Source organism: Daktulosphaira vitifoliae, unplaced genomic scaffold (assembly GCF_025091365.1).
Source record: "Daktulosphaira vitifoliae isolate Bord-2020 unplaced genomic scaffold, ASM2509136v1 Scaffold_1, whole genome shotgun sequence".
NCBI classification, from domain to species: domain Eukaryota; kingdom Metazoa; phylum Arthropoda; class Insecta; order Hemiptera; family Phylloxeridae; genus Daktulosphaira; species Daktulosphaira vitifoliae.
Window position 1 is genome coordinate 35,257,894 of NW_026099572.1, and position 18,750 is coordinate 35,276,643.

The 18,750-nt window shown below is 28.1% G+C and overlaps 1 protein-coding gene across 4 annotated transcripts in view; it reads left to right on the top strand.

The window, feature by feature from the left end:
- The window catches only part of LOC126896079 (uncharacterized), a 75,882-nt gene that overhangs the window by 11,868 nt on the left and 45,264 nt on the right, over positions 1-18,750 (top strand). For 3 of the 4 annotated variants that reach the window (XM_050668529.1, XM_050668528.1, XM_050668527.1), the window contains exon 1: positions 16,449-16,941. The exons of the other annotated variant lie outside the window; for it this stretch is intronic. In XM_050668529.1, coding sequence (XP_050524486.1) covers positions 16,464-16,941 — 478 coding nt within the window. In that variant the 5' untranslated portion in view covers positions 16,449-16,463. Of the gene's footprint in view, positions 1-16,448; positions 16,942-18,750 lie in introns of those variants that run through there. 4 annotated transcript variants of the gene reach the window in all.

An 18,750-nucleotide genomic window follows, 5' to 3' on the forward strand; every position in this document is an offset into this window, starting at 1 on the left:
GTTCTTTATTTATTTTTATTTTAATCCGTTTTGTTCATATGTAGATTTATTTAAATGGTGTTTTATCGGTCTATCGCTGCGTTTAGAATTTCGTAGGATACTGTAACTGTATAACATTTGAAAAAGTGGCAACCAGAGATTAAAAGAATGTATTTATAATAAAATGTTTATTTAATGGAAAAAGGAAATGGTAATGGGATTTCAAATTTTCTTATACTATAAATATAGAGTTATAAACGGCAGTAGACGTCCTCGATAAATTATTATTCATTTAATAAACAAAAATTATATATTGAAGTTCCATCCAGTTAGTACCCGTGGGAGGGTCACTAGTAATTTTTCTTGCTTTATCAATATTCAAGGGATACTCATGGTGGCATGTCCCTCTTAGGCTTTTTGTTTGTCTTTCCACTCTTCGGGTTATATTAATTTAAATTAAAGCCATAAGACAATGGTTGTTCGGAAATAATTTATTCTTGCTAACAATACACTAACCTAACCTAACAATACACTTGGTGCCATGTGTTTAGAATACAACTATTCTGCGAGTACAATCATTTAATGGTTTTAAAAGATTTTTTTGCATTATTTATTCTATGAGGTATTTCACGTACATATAGTACATCGAGTAAAAGTTACTAAAGGAATTAAGTACCCTGAACGCATTTTTCATTAAAAAAAATATATTGTTAAAACAATAAAATGACATTTGAATTATTAAACGAGTACAGTTTCCAGATGAACCCAGAACCACTTAATATCTGAACTACTGTCTCCGCTAGAAACCGTGTGTTAAAAAAATNCTGAACTACCGTCTCCGCTAGAAACCGTGTGTTAAAAAATAGCATATAAGTTTATAGCTTTATTATTGTAGTAATTATAACACATAACAAAATAATTATTATTCTGTTAAGTCCAATATTAAAAGACATAAATGTTAAGATTTACAAAATTTGTATGCAAAGCTGTGGTATTTTAAAACTTTCGAAATAATTCGAATTTTACCATTAATTATATTTAAATTTTTGTAAATTTAGATAATTATGCAAAATATAAGAAGTAGCTCAGTCTTTAAATCCCTAAAACTATTATCGCAAGAATCAGCCAAATAGAACATAATTATTGTACGTTATAAGTATAATCATCTAAAGAATGTAAATAAATACTTACGTAAGTTATTTACTTCTACAAAATCACAAACTTTATAAATACTTAACGTGTCAACCAAATAGTTGAACAAAAAAAACTTTTTTTCTATTGTGTTATTTTTATCCCATCAAGACGGATTCCTTGAACATAATTTATTCAATATTTTTTTATCCTATATACAATATACCTTAAAAATTTACATTAAAACTTGAGTTTTTTCTAAGTTTATATCTCGATATGTTTGGTACGTTACCTTATTAGAATGGATATTGACATTATGTTGTCAGGGAAAATCATAATGATTTATTCAAAATATTTAAACATTACGCATATTTTGGTTTGGAAATTAAATCGCACAGTTTTCTGTTGGATGATAAAATGCAGACAGCCATAGATTTAAAATATATAAATATAAATTTAGTGAACCATAAATTTTGTTTGATTTAACATGACTTATTAATTTTTTATTTTTATTTATGTAATAAAGAAATACTATTATTTAAATTTGAAAAGTTTACTTAAATTAAATTCCAATAAAATTCAGGAAATCACCGTTAACACATTGATTATAAACAAGACTTGCCTATTGTTGGAAAATAGATTTTACCAAAAGGCGTACAAAAGATTGAACTATAGTCTATGGAACGTCTGTCGTCGATGTAATAAAATAGGCGGCGTCAACCGTTAAATTTGCCGAAACGTTTGTGTCGTCTTGGGCTTTTTCTTCCCCTTCGTAGTTGACCCGAATGAAAAAGACCATAAANTTCCCCTTCGCAGTTGACCCGAATGAAAAAGACCATAAATCTGAATATACATTTATATAATATGAACGAAGAATATAAAACATCAGCTCTTACTTTGTTTTGGGGATAGCAATATATTTTTTGTATTAAAAAAAATAAAAGTAATTTCTCTATTAATTTTTTGTTCACAAACTATTCGCTGTAGAAAAATTACATTTCTCGGGTCAATCGACGACGTGATAGGATCGGAGAAGATTTCTGGAAGCAGTTTATGAATTATCGGATCCAAACACTCGTGACTGTATCTAAGTACTGTTCTTAATTGCCTACACGTATTTACGTGCCAGTGCAGATTCCAGATTAACGGATTTGATTAATTTAAAGAGATTTTTAGTGTTGCATAATTAATTTGTTTAAGCACGAATTAAATTAGTTTTGCTAGAAGGAAATTACTTACTGTTTAAATAAAACAGTCTTTTTTTTTTTTCTTTGTTTGTTACAACGTCAGTTAATTTGTATAAGATTAAAAGCCTACGCAAAAGCAATAGTAAATTCTAATTTCCCTTTGTTCGTCAATCCAATCTTGGAACTTATAAAGCTTTTATTAGAAGTCATTGGCAAATAGTAATTAGTCGAATCGGCTTAAAATAACCGGTTTACCGGCAGTGCACGTTTTGCTTTTTACCGAGTTGTTTGATCATTGTGAATACTACTACACAATAGAACTTATCTAAAATAATACTTAATGATCCCCAACGTCCATTAGTCGCAGTTCTCTGGAATATTGGCGTACCAGCTAACAAGTATTTAATGTGGGATCGAGCCAAGGGCGATTATTATAACGGAAGGCTAATGATGGATGTATTAACGCGAATAGCCGCCAAATTTTCATCGTTTAATGAAAAAGCATTCAGCATAATTTTGCAGTGTGTAACACGACGATCAAAAGCGATTACTTATTAGTCCAGCGGTTCAAACAACAGACAAACGTGTCGTATTATTTTGTAGCCATGAGGGTCTAAATCCATACGCAGTGCAATAATAACATTTAATACCGCGGCGGCATTAAAACGCCCCATTGGATACGATAATATTATCACCGTCCATGAATTAACCGAGTGATGTGTCCTCCTTAATCCTGCGTAGAACATCTGTTTCTAGGACAATATTTTAGATGCTTCTATTTCCATCGGCTAATTTTGCCAGTCGCGCAGCAACTGTAATATTTTCAACTCTCTCTCTCTCTGTATTAATTCGAAATATGATAAAAACTGAATAAAAAAATTGACGGATGTGTCAAATGTTATTAAAAATAATGGGCTTTTGTGAAAGGGCTAGTAGAGCACGAGCGAATCACTAAGTATAATTAATTATTTCATCGGGGTCGTGGTTCGATGGCTTAAATAATAATATTAATGGCTAATAAGGTATTAAACTACGACATTGTTTCATTGGTATGTTCACTCGTAACAATATGGTTTCGTGTGTGTTAAGTAACACCGAGTAGCATGTGCGTTGACTTGCTCCAGGGACTTCTCGCTCGGCCGGTGCCGGCAACAGCACGAACGCCTCGCTCCAAGAGTGTGCAACTTGAGTAACGCCGGCACCAGTACGGTCGTCACGCTCCGAGTATATGTACTCTGAGTAACGCCGGCAACAGCACGGTCGTCTCGCTTCCAGGATTTCTTCGCCTGGAGTAGCGCCGGCAGCAGCACGAACGCCTCGCTCCTAGCACTTTTAAAACACGTGTACGCCGTGTATTCTTACAATACAACCTTAATAATTAAAAACGATCAATGCTCTTCTAGTAAATACAATCTATGACAGGAGTTGATAAAACTGACTCGCATTTTCGTGCGTCTTTATCTAAACTCTTTAGATAAATTGCGTCTACCAGGTAACAATTTGAGCACCGAAGTAAGACTTGCAAGTGTCACGAACAGTACGGCAGCAGAGATTGTTTCTTATTCACTTTCCACCGTTTTGTGCTAAATAGCTGACTGGCTGCTAACTTGACTATCATGTTCCATACTGTTCTACGCTATTCTACTCTACCCAATCATATCGCACTATTGTGCTAGAGCTTTAAAAAAAGAAAAAGAGGCTACTACCCCTTATCTGTTTTACTTTATATAGCCGATAGTGGCCATCTCTTATTTTATGGTAATCTCGAATACCGTACTGCCTTTTTAGACTGTTTTATTGCTATCATTTCATTATTTATTACACTGTAATAATGATAACTATTACACGAAAACATATAAATTTCAATTACAATGCATTTACATTACAATAGTTTGGTGCACAATACAATTTTTGTGACGTTGTACTTTGCTTATAATTTACATCCAAATATTTTAAGAATTCTTTCAAAATAATGTGTGTGGACGATACATAACTCGTCAGAAGGCATTCGTAAACCAACTGTGTAATGATTTAACATTTTTGGTGGCACCGGTAAACGACGGTCTACACAATTGATCAAGTCGAACCTTATGCAAACAAACGTAGTGCTTGTTTTTGATAACAACAATAATAACAATTTATGTTCATTTAATTACTAGTGGCCAGTACCTGAATTTCTCGCAGGGTATGTATTATTATTGCGCGTAGCAAATTATAATGGGGTTAAAGTTAAATTGAAGTAGTCTGTTTGATCAGCGTTGTTGTTTGTACGGCGTGGTTTTTTTCGAAAAACAAATGGCACGGGAATTGTTATTAACTGCAGTCGCGTAGAACGGAAAAGAGCTTCCAGGGAAAAAGTTATCGTCGGGCAATTCATTGCCGCCCAATAAAGTGTTCGATCACGAGCAGACATCGTGTAAAATCTTTTTTTTATACGATTTTAACGATCTTTGCGATGTATACTACTGAGTATTGGAGAAACCATAAAAGTGTTCACACCACAAAGTTGTAACAAAATCAGTAGGGAGACAGTGTCGCAGTCTTCGGAGTATAAAACTGTTTGGTAAAATAAAAGGACGATATAACCGCATAAATAAATGGAACTCGCCCAGAAAACAATAATCGACGTTATAAGCATAGATAACATTCGTTTTTAGAACTCAATACATATACTCGTTTACAATTTTTAGAAACCCGACCACTATCTCAATAATATTTTCAATCGGCAAATGTGTTTTCATTATATTAATTGGATATTGAAAAATTGTGTAGGCTTAATAAATCTTACGATAATCAAATGTCATTACACTTCATCGCGTACAATTTACTGTGATAAACAATAGATTATGTCACTTCGAGCCTAACTGATTTCACAACCGCTCCATTTATTTAAAATAACCGAAAAAAATATTAAAACTATGTCTTGAATATCCTTTGATTAATTATTGCAAACAAAAGAACTGTTGTCAAAAAATGTAATACCTAGTTGGTATTCATCCGTTAAATGTAATGCGATTATTCAAATGAATACAAATTATTCATAGTAATGACTAATGATACAAAGTCTTATGATTAGTAAGAGTAAACAGGTCAAAACACGGTAAAACTGCAAAGACTGTCAAAATTCGTCTTGTTTGTTTTAAGGAGTACACTGCACATTTATCATCAGCTGAGAAGATGATATCTGACGTTCATAATCTTTGTGCGCTCATCCATGAAACCGATAGCAAGTTCCAAAGAAAAAAATTATTTCGATTTTCTCTTGAATATTTGAATGCATTTCGTTTTACCAAAAATGTGTTTTTTGTCAAGATAAATAGTTTTCAGAAAACCATAGATCATCATGATTGATTGAATATAACATTTTTTTTTCTAATGACTTCCTAAAAAATAAAGTAGAGCGCTTATAATATCGTAAACAGCTATAATTCGACACTATTAACATTGATATAAAGACGCGTTACACAAATCTCAATTGAGGTTGGAAAGTTATAGTATTGCTTGAAATACAGACACTATATATTTTTAACGTTCATGTGGAAGATTGCATTGGTTATAAACTTGTATAGGTATTTTTCAAGCCTAAAAACTTTTTTAAGCGTTCCGATACTTTTATATGTACTACTATATATTATTATGGTATTATACTTCGCTAATCTTTAGTCATAAATCCAAAGTCTGACTTGAACTCCTCACCCAGAAGAAGATAAAGGTTTTTTTACTTTGTATTTATATACTCTTTTACGACATTTTTAAAGTTAAGAATGGAATATTATTCCGAAGGAAGATCTTAAAAATAATAAGTATTTTTACCAACTGTAGTTAGTCCCACGAGAATATATACAAATTGAAATACTCCCTAAGAGAATTAAAATGTTTGTGTTCAGTATTTTTAATAGCCTATTAAGATATGGAAATATACTGTAGTTTTTCAAGAGTAAATCATTAGTACCTAATAACAGTTTCGTAAAAAAAATTTTTATTCAAATAGACCCATTACTAAAAGACTTCAAGGTAATGTAAAACATCCAATCATAAATGTTTTTTTTTGCTATAAAAATATAAAATTGTTCCTCTATTATCTGATACAAAAATTTATTTCAAATTTCTATTCAAAATGTTACAAGTCAATATATCAATCAGCAATTTAATGAAAAAATTAATAATCTGCATTACTTTTTTGGAAATTTAACAAAATTTATTTAACAAGAATAACAGTTTGATTTTCTCATACCAGCTTTTATTGTATTCTATTGCTTTTAACAATCAATGAAGCATAATCAAAGGTTATTATTATAGAGTTTCCTTTGACTTCTTTTCGTTGAATGTATGATTTTATAAAAAAAAAAAAAGTCCATTATTCTATTACGAGTGTAAAAAGCATCAGTGACAATGCTCCTCAAAAGACAGTATTTTTGACATGTGATTTTGATAATATTAGACTGTTATATAAAAAATCGTTACTTTTTCTCTACATTTCTTGCGTCTGTTTCACCGTGTGAACGATCAAAGGTTTCTCAGTTACACAATAACGATGAGCACCGGAAACCCGTTGAAAATACATGCGTTTACCTTGTAAGAGATATACGTAGTTATACAATTATTAGAAAAGGATAGGGAAAAAATGCGTGTATTCCTCAAAAATTTAATAGAAATGGTTCAACCAAATAAAAGATTTTGACCTGGTAAACGGTCCTTTGAATTCATACGGTCATTTTTTTATTATAAAATATATTGTACAAATTGATTTGAATACTTTATAAATGCGTTATAATAATAATTAATGGACAAAATTTGAGTCAGCAGTTTTGCTTAAGTAACTTTTATGTAAAATATTATTAGTTATAATCAAATTACAAAAAAGTTGAAATTTTATAAAAACAAAAATAAACTTGTCGAAATACAGTTTGAAACAAAATTTGCATGTATAATAATTTAGAACAAATTCANAGTTTGAAACAATATTTGCATGTATAATAATTTAGGACAAATTCTTCAAATTAAAGTTACAGGGTTAACAGAATATTGATGGAGATAATACTCTTAAATAAACTTATATAGTACCTAAACTCTTTAAATTAGTTTAACATTATTTACATAAAACAAAGACTTTTTAGTGCATAGTATTAAATTTTAAATGTATAAGAATTTATAAATTATTATTTAAATTTGAAGAATTAAATCGTCTCGGTAACACACTACGTTGGTTTCTAAACCAAAGGTCACCCTAACTAGATACTAGTAATTAATTATACTACGACAAAAGACATGATAGAATTCGAGAGTTTGCTATCGATAAATGAATGGGGGCAACAAATATGTGTTCGTTTTTCATTAAACAAGTGTTTGTTGTACTTATTTATTAATTTACCGTTTGAATACCTTCTCAATAAATATAAATTTGCTTTAGTTAACAGCGAGTTGATTATAACTACGGTTCAAGTACCTATAATTGGTAATAAAGAGAATTTATACATCATGCAACTTCAATAATACTCAGAACTAGACCTAGCGCGAACATTTTATAATTGAATTATTGAAATGAAATCTGGTTGAAATGTAAAAGTTATCGAATAAACTTGAATTTATTATCTTGCCATCTGCAATGCCATCAAAATTTAAAATATTTGTTTACACTTAAGTCTATAATTTTCTCAAATATGCTTAAACAACCAAGGGATATTATTATTAAGAGCTATAGATTAACTGAATTAACTAAAATTATGTTATACTCTGATACCAATTTAAAATAATATGTCATAAATCGGTCTGAAAACTTCTAGTATTTTTTAATGTTTGTTGAGCAATCTTGTTGATACCCAAGTAAAAATAAAATTATATTACAGGCTATTGAAACAACACATAATATGGAGTAATCTCCCTAGCGTTTTTATTATTAAACTACCATTTGATAATTAACCATTATTAATTATGATTCCATTTAATATGAATTCATGAAAAATATGAATCCGATATTGATGTCTTTTTGAATTATTTAAACAAAATATATAATTACTAGAATCAGCATAGGAANTATAAACACTAGAATCAGCATAGGAGCAACTAGAATACAATTTTTAGAAGGCTAATTTTATTTTTTTCTCTAAAAAATTATTTCATACAGCACACATCATTTTTTTTTCTTATATTTAAGTAAGGGTGATTGATCTCCTTAACCTCTTCTATTTTCAATGTTTGTATTTTCAGTTTGCCATGAATAATAAATAAAACATTATTTTGTAGATAAACTTAATTCATAAATTTCGTTTTTTTTCAACAATTATAATACTTTTAATTGAAATTAATTACTAGTAATTCATTTATCATTAATTAATACAAATAAAGGTTTATATGTTTAAAATGTTGATATATACTGTTTTTATTATATTTATGACTCAAAATTTCAAATAGAAAATTATTTTACAAATTTTAGTAAAGGTAAAATATTATGTTTATTGTTGAAAATGTATCAAAAATATGCATTTTTTTATAATTAAAATTAAAATTATATCCTTAGACTTAAGAAAACTTTCATTGACAGCTAATTCTATTAAAAATATTAATATTTTAAAATTGTATAATACAAGGTTTTATTTATGAAAAATGAACGATTTTAATTAATGCTTTAATAATTTTCATAAGAATTAAAAATCTTTAATTATACAAATGTAGCGTATTGTATGTACGAACGACAGTAGCAATAAATTTTTTATTTTAAGTTGTTCTTATTTACTAACCGTTTGCCTTCTAGATGAATATTTTTGCTAATCAATCTAATTAAAATATGACAATAAATATATTTTTAATAAAAAATTATAATAAAACAAATCTCAGTTATTGATTGTGCTTAAATAATAAACACTTAATAATTTGATTTAATTGTATTGTATTAGTAATTACATATAATTTTTTTTTCTCTGAAACTCATTTGCACCACCACATACTATGCTTATCGAGGTTATTTTAATTAACTTTTATTTATTAAATAGATTTTAAGTATGTTTAAACATATCATCTATATTATACATTTTTATCAAAAAAAAAAAATGCTAATAGTTAAAAGCTTAGTAAATAATTAATTATTTTAAGTACTCTAAGTTTTTAATCCGCTTTAGGTACGTCGTTGNTTGAGTACTCTAAGTTTTTAATCCGCTTTTGGTACGTCGTTGATTTTATAAAAATACAAATGACGGACAATAAGTAAAATAACTCAGAAAAAATTAATATTCACATTACACAACGGTTGAATACAAATGTGATTTTTTTATCGTTGCTTTAAATAATTTTTAAGTATTTTTCTAAGTCAAATGTATTATGTCTCTTTGTCAGAACTCTTATTTGTACTTTACTTCTAACCGTTGAATAATTGTATTACACGGTGGTACTTTTTTTGAAATTCTACAATAACCATTAATTGGCTACACCATTAAATGTGAAATACAAATTATTATTCATAGAACATCAACTGAAATGATTTGAAATATAACCATTAACTTATTACAAATGTCTAGTCGCAGTTTGACTAATGTGAAGCGTTTACAGTTACACCAATCCACGCGGAGAGCAGATGCTTTAAGTATCGAATAAATCATTCAAGTTAATGCGAAATTCAAATATCTTAAGGATTTCTATTAATATTATAGAAGGAAATTTAGCAAGAAATTAACTAAAATATTTCATCTATTTTTAACATCAACGATAATTGTAAAGCCCATTTGATGGGCTTTGCAATTATGTCGAGCAATAATAAACCTGCAGCTAACTGACTTTACCCTTAAATGCTTCGTTTTTTTGTCTATGAATCTTCGTATTAACTCAATTTATCGTTTAATTGAAAAATACCTTCAGATATATACATTGTTAAGACCATATTATAAATTCTGTTTTATGTACGTGTAATAGGCATTCATCAAATTGGTAAAGGGTCTTGAGTTCGGTCAAACGAATGGTTTATACAACTTTCATTACAACGAAAACCATTAGTTTGCTCGAATTATCCTCCAGTAAGTTCAATTTACACTGAAAAACAATGTGACGGCCAGTAAAAACAACAAAAGAGCCTGACTCCCGTTAACTTACAAAAGGGTCCGTATCATTGATTCCGTTGTAATTTGGTTTAGCCAAGTTTAGATACTATTCAAAACATTTTGTACCCATAAAACACATAAGGCCAAATTATAGGCTATACAGATTTTTGAACCTTTTCTAAAACAAAGTATTTTACTTTCATACAACCAATAAAACTAAAAATAATTTTTTTTATATCAAAAAATAACAATAAAAGTTGCAAGAATTCTTATAGTATTTTATTACCGGTACTTATTATTAACTAATGGAAGTTTTAGTTTTAACAATGGTATTTTTTCTTTTTCAAATCAATTTTAAAACTGTAATCAAAAATTAATTTTCCATTGTTTTATGTTGGTCTCGTTTTTTATTTGAAGATTGTATACTGTAATACTTCGAGAAGTCTAAATTTAAAAAATTATATATTTTCTTATATGATAAGAAAATCACAGCAAATAAAATCAATAGACAGTTATTTATTAAAATTTTTCTTAAAATTAATAAACGACTAAGTTTTGTTTTTAACTATTAAACAATAAACGTCGTTAGTTATATAATACTTTAAAAATAATAACAGGTATTTTAAAATACATATTATATACTCACTAATTATTTAAACAAAGAGCTTTTTGGGAAGTGAACTTATAAACTGTTTATGTAAATTTTTAGTAAATGTAGGTAAAAATTATAAGTGAAACCACGTATGTTATATCATTGGCATTCAAACTTGTTAATCACTAAAGTAATTATACCTTAACTGTTAAAATAGTCATATTTTTTACATCGGTATAATGCAATATTTAAAATGCTTCTCGTATAATACTTCTTGTTTATATTTTTAAATGATGACTATAACACAATCTTAATGAAACTCTTCTTTCTTAAAAGTATTTTTAATAATTTTATTCATATAAATTTTTAGTATATTACTACTCGTGTTATATCGTACTAGGTACAATAACTACAGTTTTTTACTGTACTAGGTAGTATTGACTGACTTTTAATATAACTGGAGTTATTTTTATTAAATAGAAAATACTTCACTTTGCTATACGATAAACTATGCTGAATTACATACAATGTAAGACTTAGTTCCAGTGTAATGAATGAAAGATTTTAGTGTTCCCCTTATACGGTAGCTTAAACTTGCTACTGAAAAATCTAATAAGTGACGACCGTAAAAGCATTTCGCACAAAAGAAAATGATTAGGTTTTGAAATGTGTGTTAGGTATAGACTGTTATTGACGTAGTGTTGAAATTCACTTAAAAAGTCATTAGTTATCGGGTTTGGCCAACAACCATAATCAACTGGGATAAATCGCTTCTTAAAGGAAAGCGCTCTTGAATAGTTCAAAACAGTTTGTGAAACTTTTTTTAATGTTCATTCAACCTAAACCAATATCATTAAAAATAAATATAGCACCTGTTTATAGTTCAATGAGTATTAACTAAATGTTATTCTTTTTCTCATCAGTGAATGCGCGTCTCTTAATTTATTAACATAGAAAGGCAATCCAAGTGTATTAAATAACGAGTTAAATGCATTTCAGTTAAAGTGACTCGACGTACTTTTCAAGAACAATCAAAACAATTTGTCAACATTGTAAGTTTATATTACTTTATTATAGCGCCGTATAATCGTTGTTAGTTAATTTGACTATTGCATTACTCTGTTCTTATGTAGTTAAGTCGTAACAGTTGTAATAATTCATTTTTTCAATAAAAATTGTAAAATATTTTTTTATGAAAAAGCTATGTATACAATTCTAAGAAACTCGTGAAAATTAATAAATTAATTTGAGTCATAATTTTTAATTTCTAAATGAATTGTTTCAAGGTGGTAAATTATATTCCTTATCAACACATAAAATGTAAAATATAATTATACGCACACTTTAAACTTTATCTTTCGTTCATAGAAGTTTAACTTAATTCTTTGTAGAGCTCAACTGAACTTTTAAAGTCACGTATATATTAGTTCTGTTTACATACAATGTATATATGTAACATAATTAATTAAAATATATATGTGGTGTAATATGTCAGTTCTGTGACAACTTTAAAAACACTTCATCTTAGAGCAGTAACTGATTGCAGTAAAATTTCTTCTCTGATATAAAGAAAACCACTAGTAATATACTGGAATTCGTTAAATAAAGAAATATTAAGTATGAACTTAAATTGAAGTTTCACTATTTTATTACCAATTAAAAAACTTCGATATAAGACCATAATTATAGATAGCATAAATATATCAATAGTGTAAATACGCCAAAAAAGTAATTTTCTTATACTATTAGTGTCACATTAATCATATTTCATTTTAAAATCATATAAATTCTCCGTAGCATTTACGAAAATATCTATCAAAATATTTCAATTATATTTCTGTTAAACTAATGTAACTATTATTAAATACGATATGTAGTGAGAAACGCTAGTTTTTATTTATATCATTTAATAAATGTTCTCTTGCATAACTAAGTTAAAAAAATTAAATTTAATAGAAATTTCTTATATTTTTTACCAATATTTTTCTATTTAAACTTTTTATTAATAAAAATAATTGAATTTGTATAAAAATAAATACCAGCGTATTGAAATATACTATAAATATGTGTTTATATATTAAATTTACTTAATAAATATCTGGGGATTACCTTAAATATTTATATAACAAACATGACAATGAGTATTTTCAAATGCATAAAAACAATTCGAATGAATTTAAAAAGAAAATAATCACTTTTTCTTTTATTATTCTAAAAGTGTTATTTTTATGTTGCACTGATAAAATCAACAGATCATATCAACTATTTCAAATTAGTTGTAGTATTTTTGGCAATCGCATCAAATACATTACATTAGCGAGTAAAAAAAGTAAAATTTCGATTGGTATGTCCTGTTGGGTTTAAATTATTCTTTTTAATTTTCGAACAACGTTTTCTACGTCATAATGCATACAAATTGTAAAGTGAGTCGAATAACAGTACACATACATTACCTATAAGAAACAATAGCCAAATGAGTAATGAGTTGCAGTACAATAAGTCTTTTTAATTACTCCTATGTGAATGTACGGCATAATAGAGATACACACGAAGAAAGATAGAAGCTGCAAGGACAATCTGCTCCCCTTTAGGTATATCGTATTCGTTCGTATCTAGCCAATATGCGTCGCGGTACCGGAGGCTATTTATTCCAACAACGCTTGCGATTTACTTTATGATAATTACACACACTACTACACTTATTACCCTCCTCAGTAGCGATGGTGAAGTATATTTGCACAGGATAATTTATAGCATTGGTGAGATAATAATTCATCCCCATGTCAAGGACATGCGGCGCAAGGGGCTTAGAAATAAAAAACAAGTAGTAAACACATACAATTGGAAAACGTTCTTCGTTAAACGACAAAGAAAAAAAAAAGCTTATTTAAGCGGTCGATGTGTCTGTATGGAGGATGTCATGTGCAGTCAAAAACAACGGTTAGTGATGGCAAGAATAATTTTGATAGTGGTGATAATATGATTAAAAAAATTGTTAGTGGCCAGGTAAATGAAGCAAGACCCAAAGGGGCCTATTTATTTTCATATACTCATACATCGGTTCAGCATAAACGCATAAATCAAACTTTGTTCTATGTATATTTAGCATACCTTTACAAGACAAAAACAATGGACTACCTCGGTGTTGAGGTTTATTATTTCAAACCATTGTCGTTTGGACAATACTACTTATGTTATTAGCAATAAATAATGAATTGCACACATAATAGTATTTCGCTTGTTAGCTAATAAATCATATACTCGGTTATACGGTACATTGTATCATGTTTTACATTTATTCATTTCAATTTCTACTAGGAAAATTAACATTGTACGAATTTAGATGTAAAATCAATACGATAAAAAACTTATTTTTCTTCGTAACATTTAAAGAAACCGCTATAACTAGGCAAATATTATTTGTATTGCTTTATAATTTCAATAGGAAACTTATTTTTTAATTTCTTTAACAAATCATGTTTGTGATTACTGCTAAAAGAAAAAACATAATTTCAAAACCAATACCTTAACTGTCTTATACAAAAATTTTAAGAATCGAGAAATGCTAAACTAATTAATTTATATGCACTACCTTACATACCCCGTATATAATTTTACAGTCTGCAAAACATTATTATTACCGCCATTGAAATTAAATTATTTTTGTTGACATTTTATACTTGGTTTATTAAACTGATTCTGAGAATTTTCAATGACTTATCTTAAGATTTTGACAAATAAATGAATTGCATGACGTAAAAGCATCATAAGATGACTTAAGACTTAGTAGTACAGAGTTTCGATGAAAATTAAAACATTCAAACAGGAATTTATGGGAATCATCGTCAGGTGATGTCATTTTTGGCATCTTCTTATTTATGATATTAATGGCCGCTTGAAAAACGTTAGGAGACCTCTTCGCGATACTCGGACGGATGATCTCATACATACATTCTTATGTATCCTTATAAATCGCTGGTACAAGATTTTCAAATCTGTTATAAAATATTTATATCGATCCAAAAATGTTTAGTGCACTGATAATTTACGGTGTCCAAAATGTGGCCACGAATAGGCCNATTTACGGTGTCCAAAATGTGGCCACGAATAGGCCAATGGGCCACAACTGAAATACAGTATTATTAGTGGAATGTCCTTATGTCAATTGCGGCCATAGTGATGCACTGTTGCTAATGAAATACACTCTCGCGTCGTGGTGGCTCGTGTAGAGTTTCTTAGGCGCAATCGCGTAGAGGTACACCTGCTGGTTATAAAAATAACGTACAATACCAAAGATCGGCGGCTGTACGTTTTTTATCGAGTCACCTTAAAATATGATCATACATTAGTCGTTATGAACTCCTCGCGCACAATTTCTATCCTGAAAATTTTGCAGGATAAACTCATCAAAGTGTTACGAAATGTAATTTATTAAGTCTAATGCCTTGGGGGGTAGACGTTCGACTACTCGTAATGAAAATAATTACGTGTGTTAAGACGAGGTCTGAAAATTATAGCAACATATATCCATTACCCCATGAAAAAACTCTAAACATACCTTGTGGTAAAAAAACTGTTTAAATACTTTTAAAACTATTTATTGGTTCGCATTTTTTTAGGACCATACACAATGGTGGCGAGGTGTTATTTAGATTATTTTTATGTATTTTTAATGTGATTTCAATTATTATTCTTCCCAATAACTCTGTACTACTCCCAATCAGGTATATAAATGTTCATAATTTCCAAAATACTAGTTAAAAAATTAACTTTTCATACAAAACTTCCTATTTTGAATCTCCCCTATAAGTGGACAGATTTTCAAAAAAAATATCTCAAGTAAAAGAAAAATAACTAATTTAATTATAATATAACGCTTTATTAATAATTTTAAAAAATATTGAAATTAAACGATTTTAAAAATCATAAATTTGTTGAAGATTACTCACATTTACGAGAAATGAAAAAAAAATTTTCAAATGTTGAGGGTAATATGTTCAACTTGAAAGCACTTTTCTACGATCTTAGGACGTATCGTTAAAAAAAAATCAGTCTACTGAGAGCTAATAAAAAGTGATGATATACACAAAAAATATAATATCATAGTAAAATTAATAATTTTTTAGTTTCACGAAATAAAAATTGTGTTAAAGTGTTAAAAATTTCTGTAGGCCAAATTTTTGGTATTATAGATCGCTTATTGCTGCCTCTAACGAAGCTACCCTAACATCCATACAATTTTTAAAAAAATGGCAGATAACCCCCTTCTCATGGTGAATTCCAATAGATTGTAGTAGAGGACAGTGGCATTTCAAGTACGTTAGCCCATACATGACCCTTCCGACACTGAGTTTAGTTCTACATTGTAATATTATTTATCCTAAATAAAATTTGTGTGAAGAATAAACACAATTTATGTAACTAAAAATTATAAATTAAATATACGTATAAATGTCAACACTAAATTTATAAAAATAAGAAATGTGTGATACAAGTGTTCAGTTTTTATAAAATATATATTAAAGGCAAAAATAAAGTGAATAAAATATGACACGTCTTCAAATAATTAAAATGAACTTTTTAATTTTTGTTTTAATATTGTGCGTAGATGCTGATCACCACAACATTAAAAAACACGCAGATATATTAAATAAATTCTTTAAAAACCCTAGATGGCAAGATTTGAAAGACTTTAAAAACGTTATTTATTTTAAAAAACCATATACTATAGAGATGTTTTTCAAGAAACCAATCGAGAAAAAAAATTGTAATATTTCTATACGTGTTGCAACTTTGTTTCTTGGATGTACATATGGTAATACTTTAAAGAAAATCTTCTACATTATCATTAAATTTATTGATCACTGCAAGGAATATGTTGAGAAAAAAGACGAAGACCAAACTTATGGACACATTTGTACTGAAGTATTTTTAGACACTATATACAATTTAGTTCCAATGAAAACGAAAATGAAAGGTGCTATGGACGCTATTGAAAGCTTACACACTATTCCATGGTATAAAAGTAAATATAACAATTATATATTCAGCAAAATATTTATGCATTTAGAAAAAATACCGGAAATGTATAAGAAGTCATCTCTTTCACCAAATGATCCGAATTCCTATAAAAATATGTTAGTATACTGTAATCAGTTTTTTACAGAAATATTAAATGATGTCTATGTGGTCATGTCGCAATATTGTAATGTAGACACAGAAAATTTGGATTCAATATGGGTCAATTTAAATAATAAACATAAAATTAAAAATGAACCGAAGAACTCTTTATGCAATTTCCTCCATAAATCAATTAATGAAATTATTGATTGGTCTATAGAAAAGAAGAATAGAGAATTAGGATTCATTTATCATCCAGATACTAATCAAATATTAATATCAAATCCTGAAAAAGTGATATTAACACATAATAATCGTTTTCAAGACCGTAAAGTTGAAACCGTACCATAAAATCAAAATAACTTATAAAAAAAGGAAGATCATATTTATCACTTTTATTTTTATTGTTAATATTCCTTGTTATTGTCAAAATTTTTATTATTTTATCTTTAAGTATTATTTTAGTCGTTCTAATTAAGTTTTAATAAATTATAAAGACAATTTTTTACTTTATCACTTACTATACTCGCCAAGGTTATTCTAAAGATGTAATTTTACATTGAATTTTCTTCAATTATAAATAATTTAGTGTCATTGACATCCAAAATAAACAATAATAAACACATCATAGTAAAATAAATACTTTTTAGCTTCACGTCGAAGCTAAACTTAAGTTGATTACCTTATAAGGAATAACAAGTTAAATTAAAAAATATTTAATAACAATTTATAAATCCAGAAACACTTTACTAAATAATACAAAAAAAATATTCATCAAAATTATAATTATTTTAAAAGAAATCTAGTGGTCAATTGCGAATCTATCACTCTGTATAATCTAATAAACGTTTTCAAAAATTTCACAGTAAACTTAATAATTAAACCAAGTTCAAAAAAAATTATTATTTCTTATATTTTATTATTTTAGATTGCACCTGTGTGAAAAATTTGAAAATCAATACACCTGATGCAGTAAAATCTGGATCGACATTAAAATTGAATTGCACATATGATTTAGAAAAACAAGCTTTGTATTCAATAAAATGGTACCTCAGAGATCAAGAGTTTTATCGGTACGTGCCAAAAGAATCACCTCCTACCAGAGTTTTTCCAATGGCCGGTGTTATTGTAAATGTAAGTAACTAATTTAGATAATTTCAACAATAATTAAAATTTTTCCAACAGCTTAAAAATCATCCATAGGAAATTATTGAAAATTATTCTAAAATATTTTGTTTGTAAAACAAAGTAAAGTAAATTTTAAAATGGTATAAAATTTTAATTGTTCATTCATACATGTATTTTGAAAAGTATATGATAATTTATATCAATTTAAAGACTTTAGAAGATATTTCTTTTCTCAAAAATTTGTAATTTATTTTTCGATTTATAATGTAGAAATTTTGGCAATGTTCGAATATAAATGATTTTAGGTGACATTTTAACGAAGGTTTATATTTTTTAGTAGTCATTATGAGTTTATTGAATATTATCGTGTATACGGTTCGAGGGTATTAAATAGTGAAATACTTCATCCGGTCACCACAGGCCTTTTACCAATGATCTGCCTTCTTGGTTGACCAACCTGTTAGTGTGTAGTGTGGTAATCGAATTATTAGTGGTGGGAGCAGTAATCTGCGCAAAACCAGTGATCTATGTAGTGCTTAAGTGTGTAAGTGTGTATATATGTAGGGGTGTAACCTTAAATTAAATA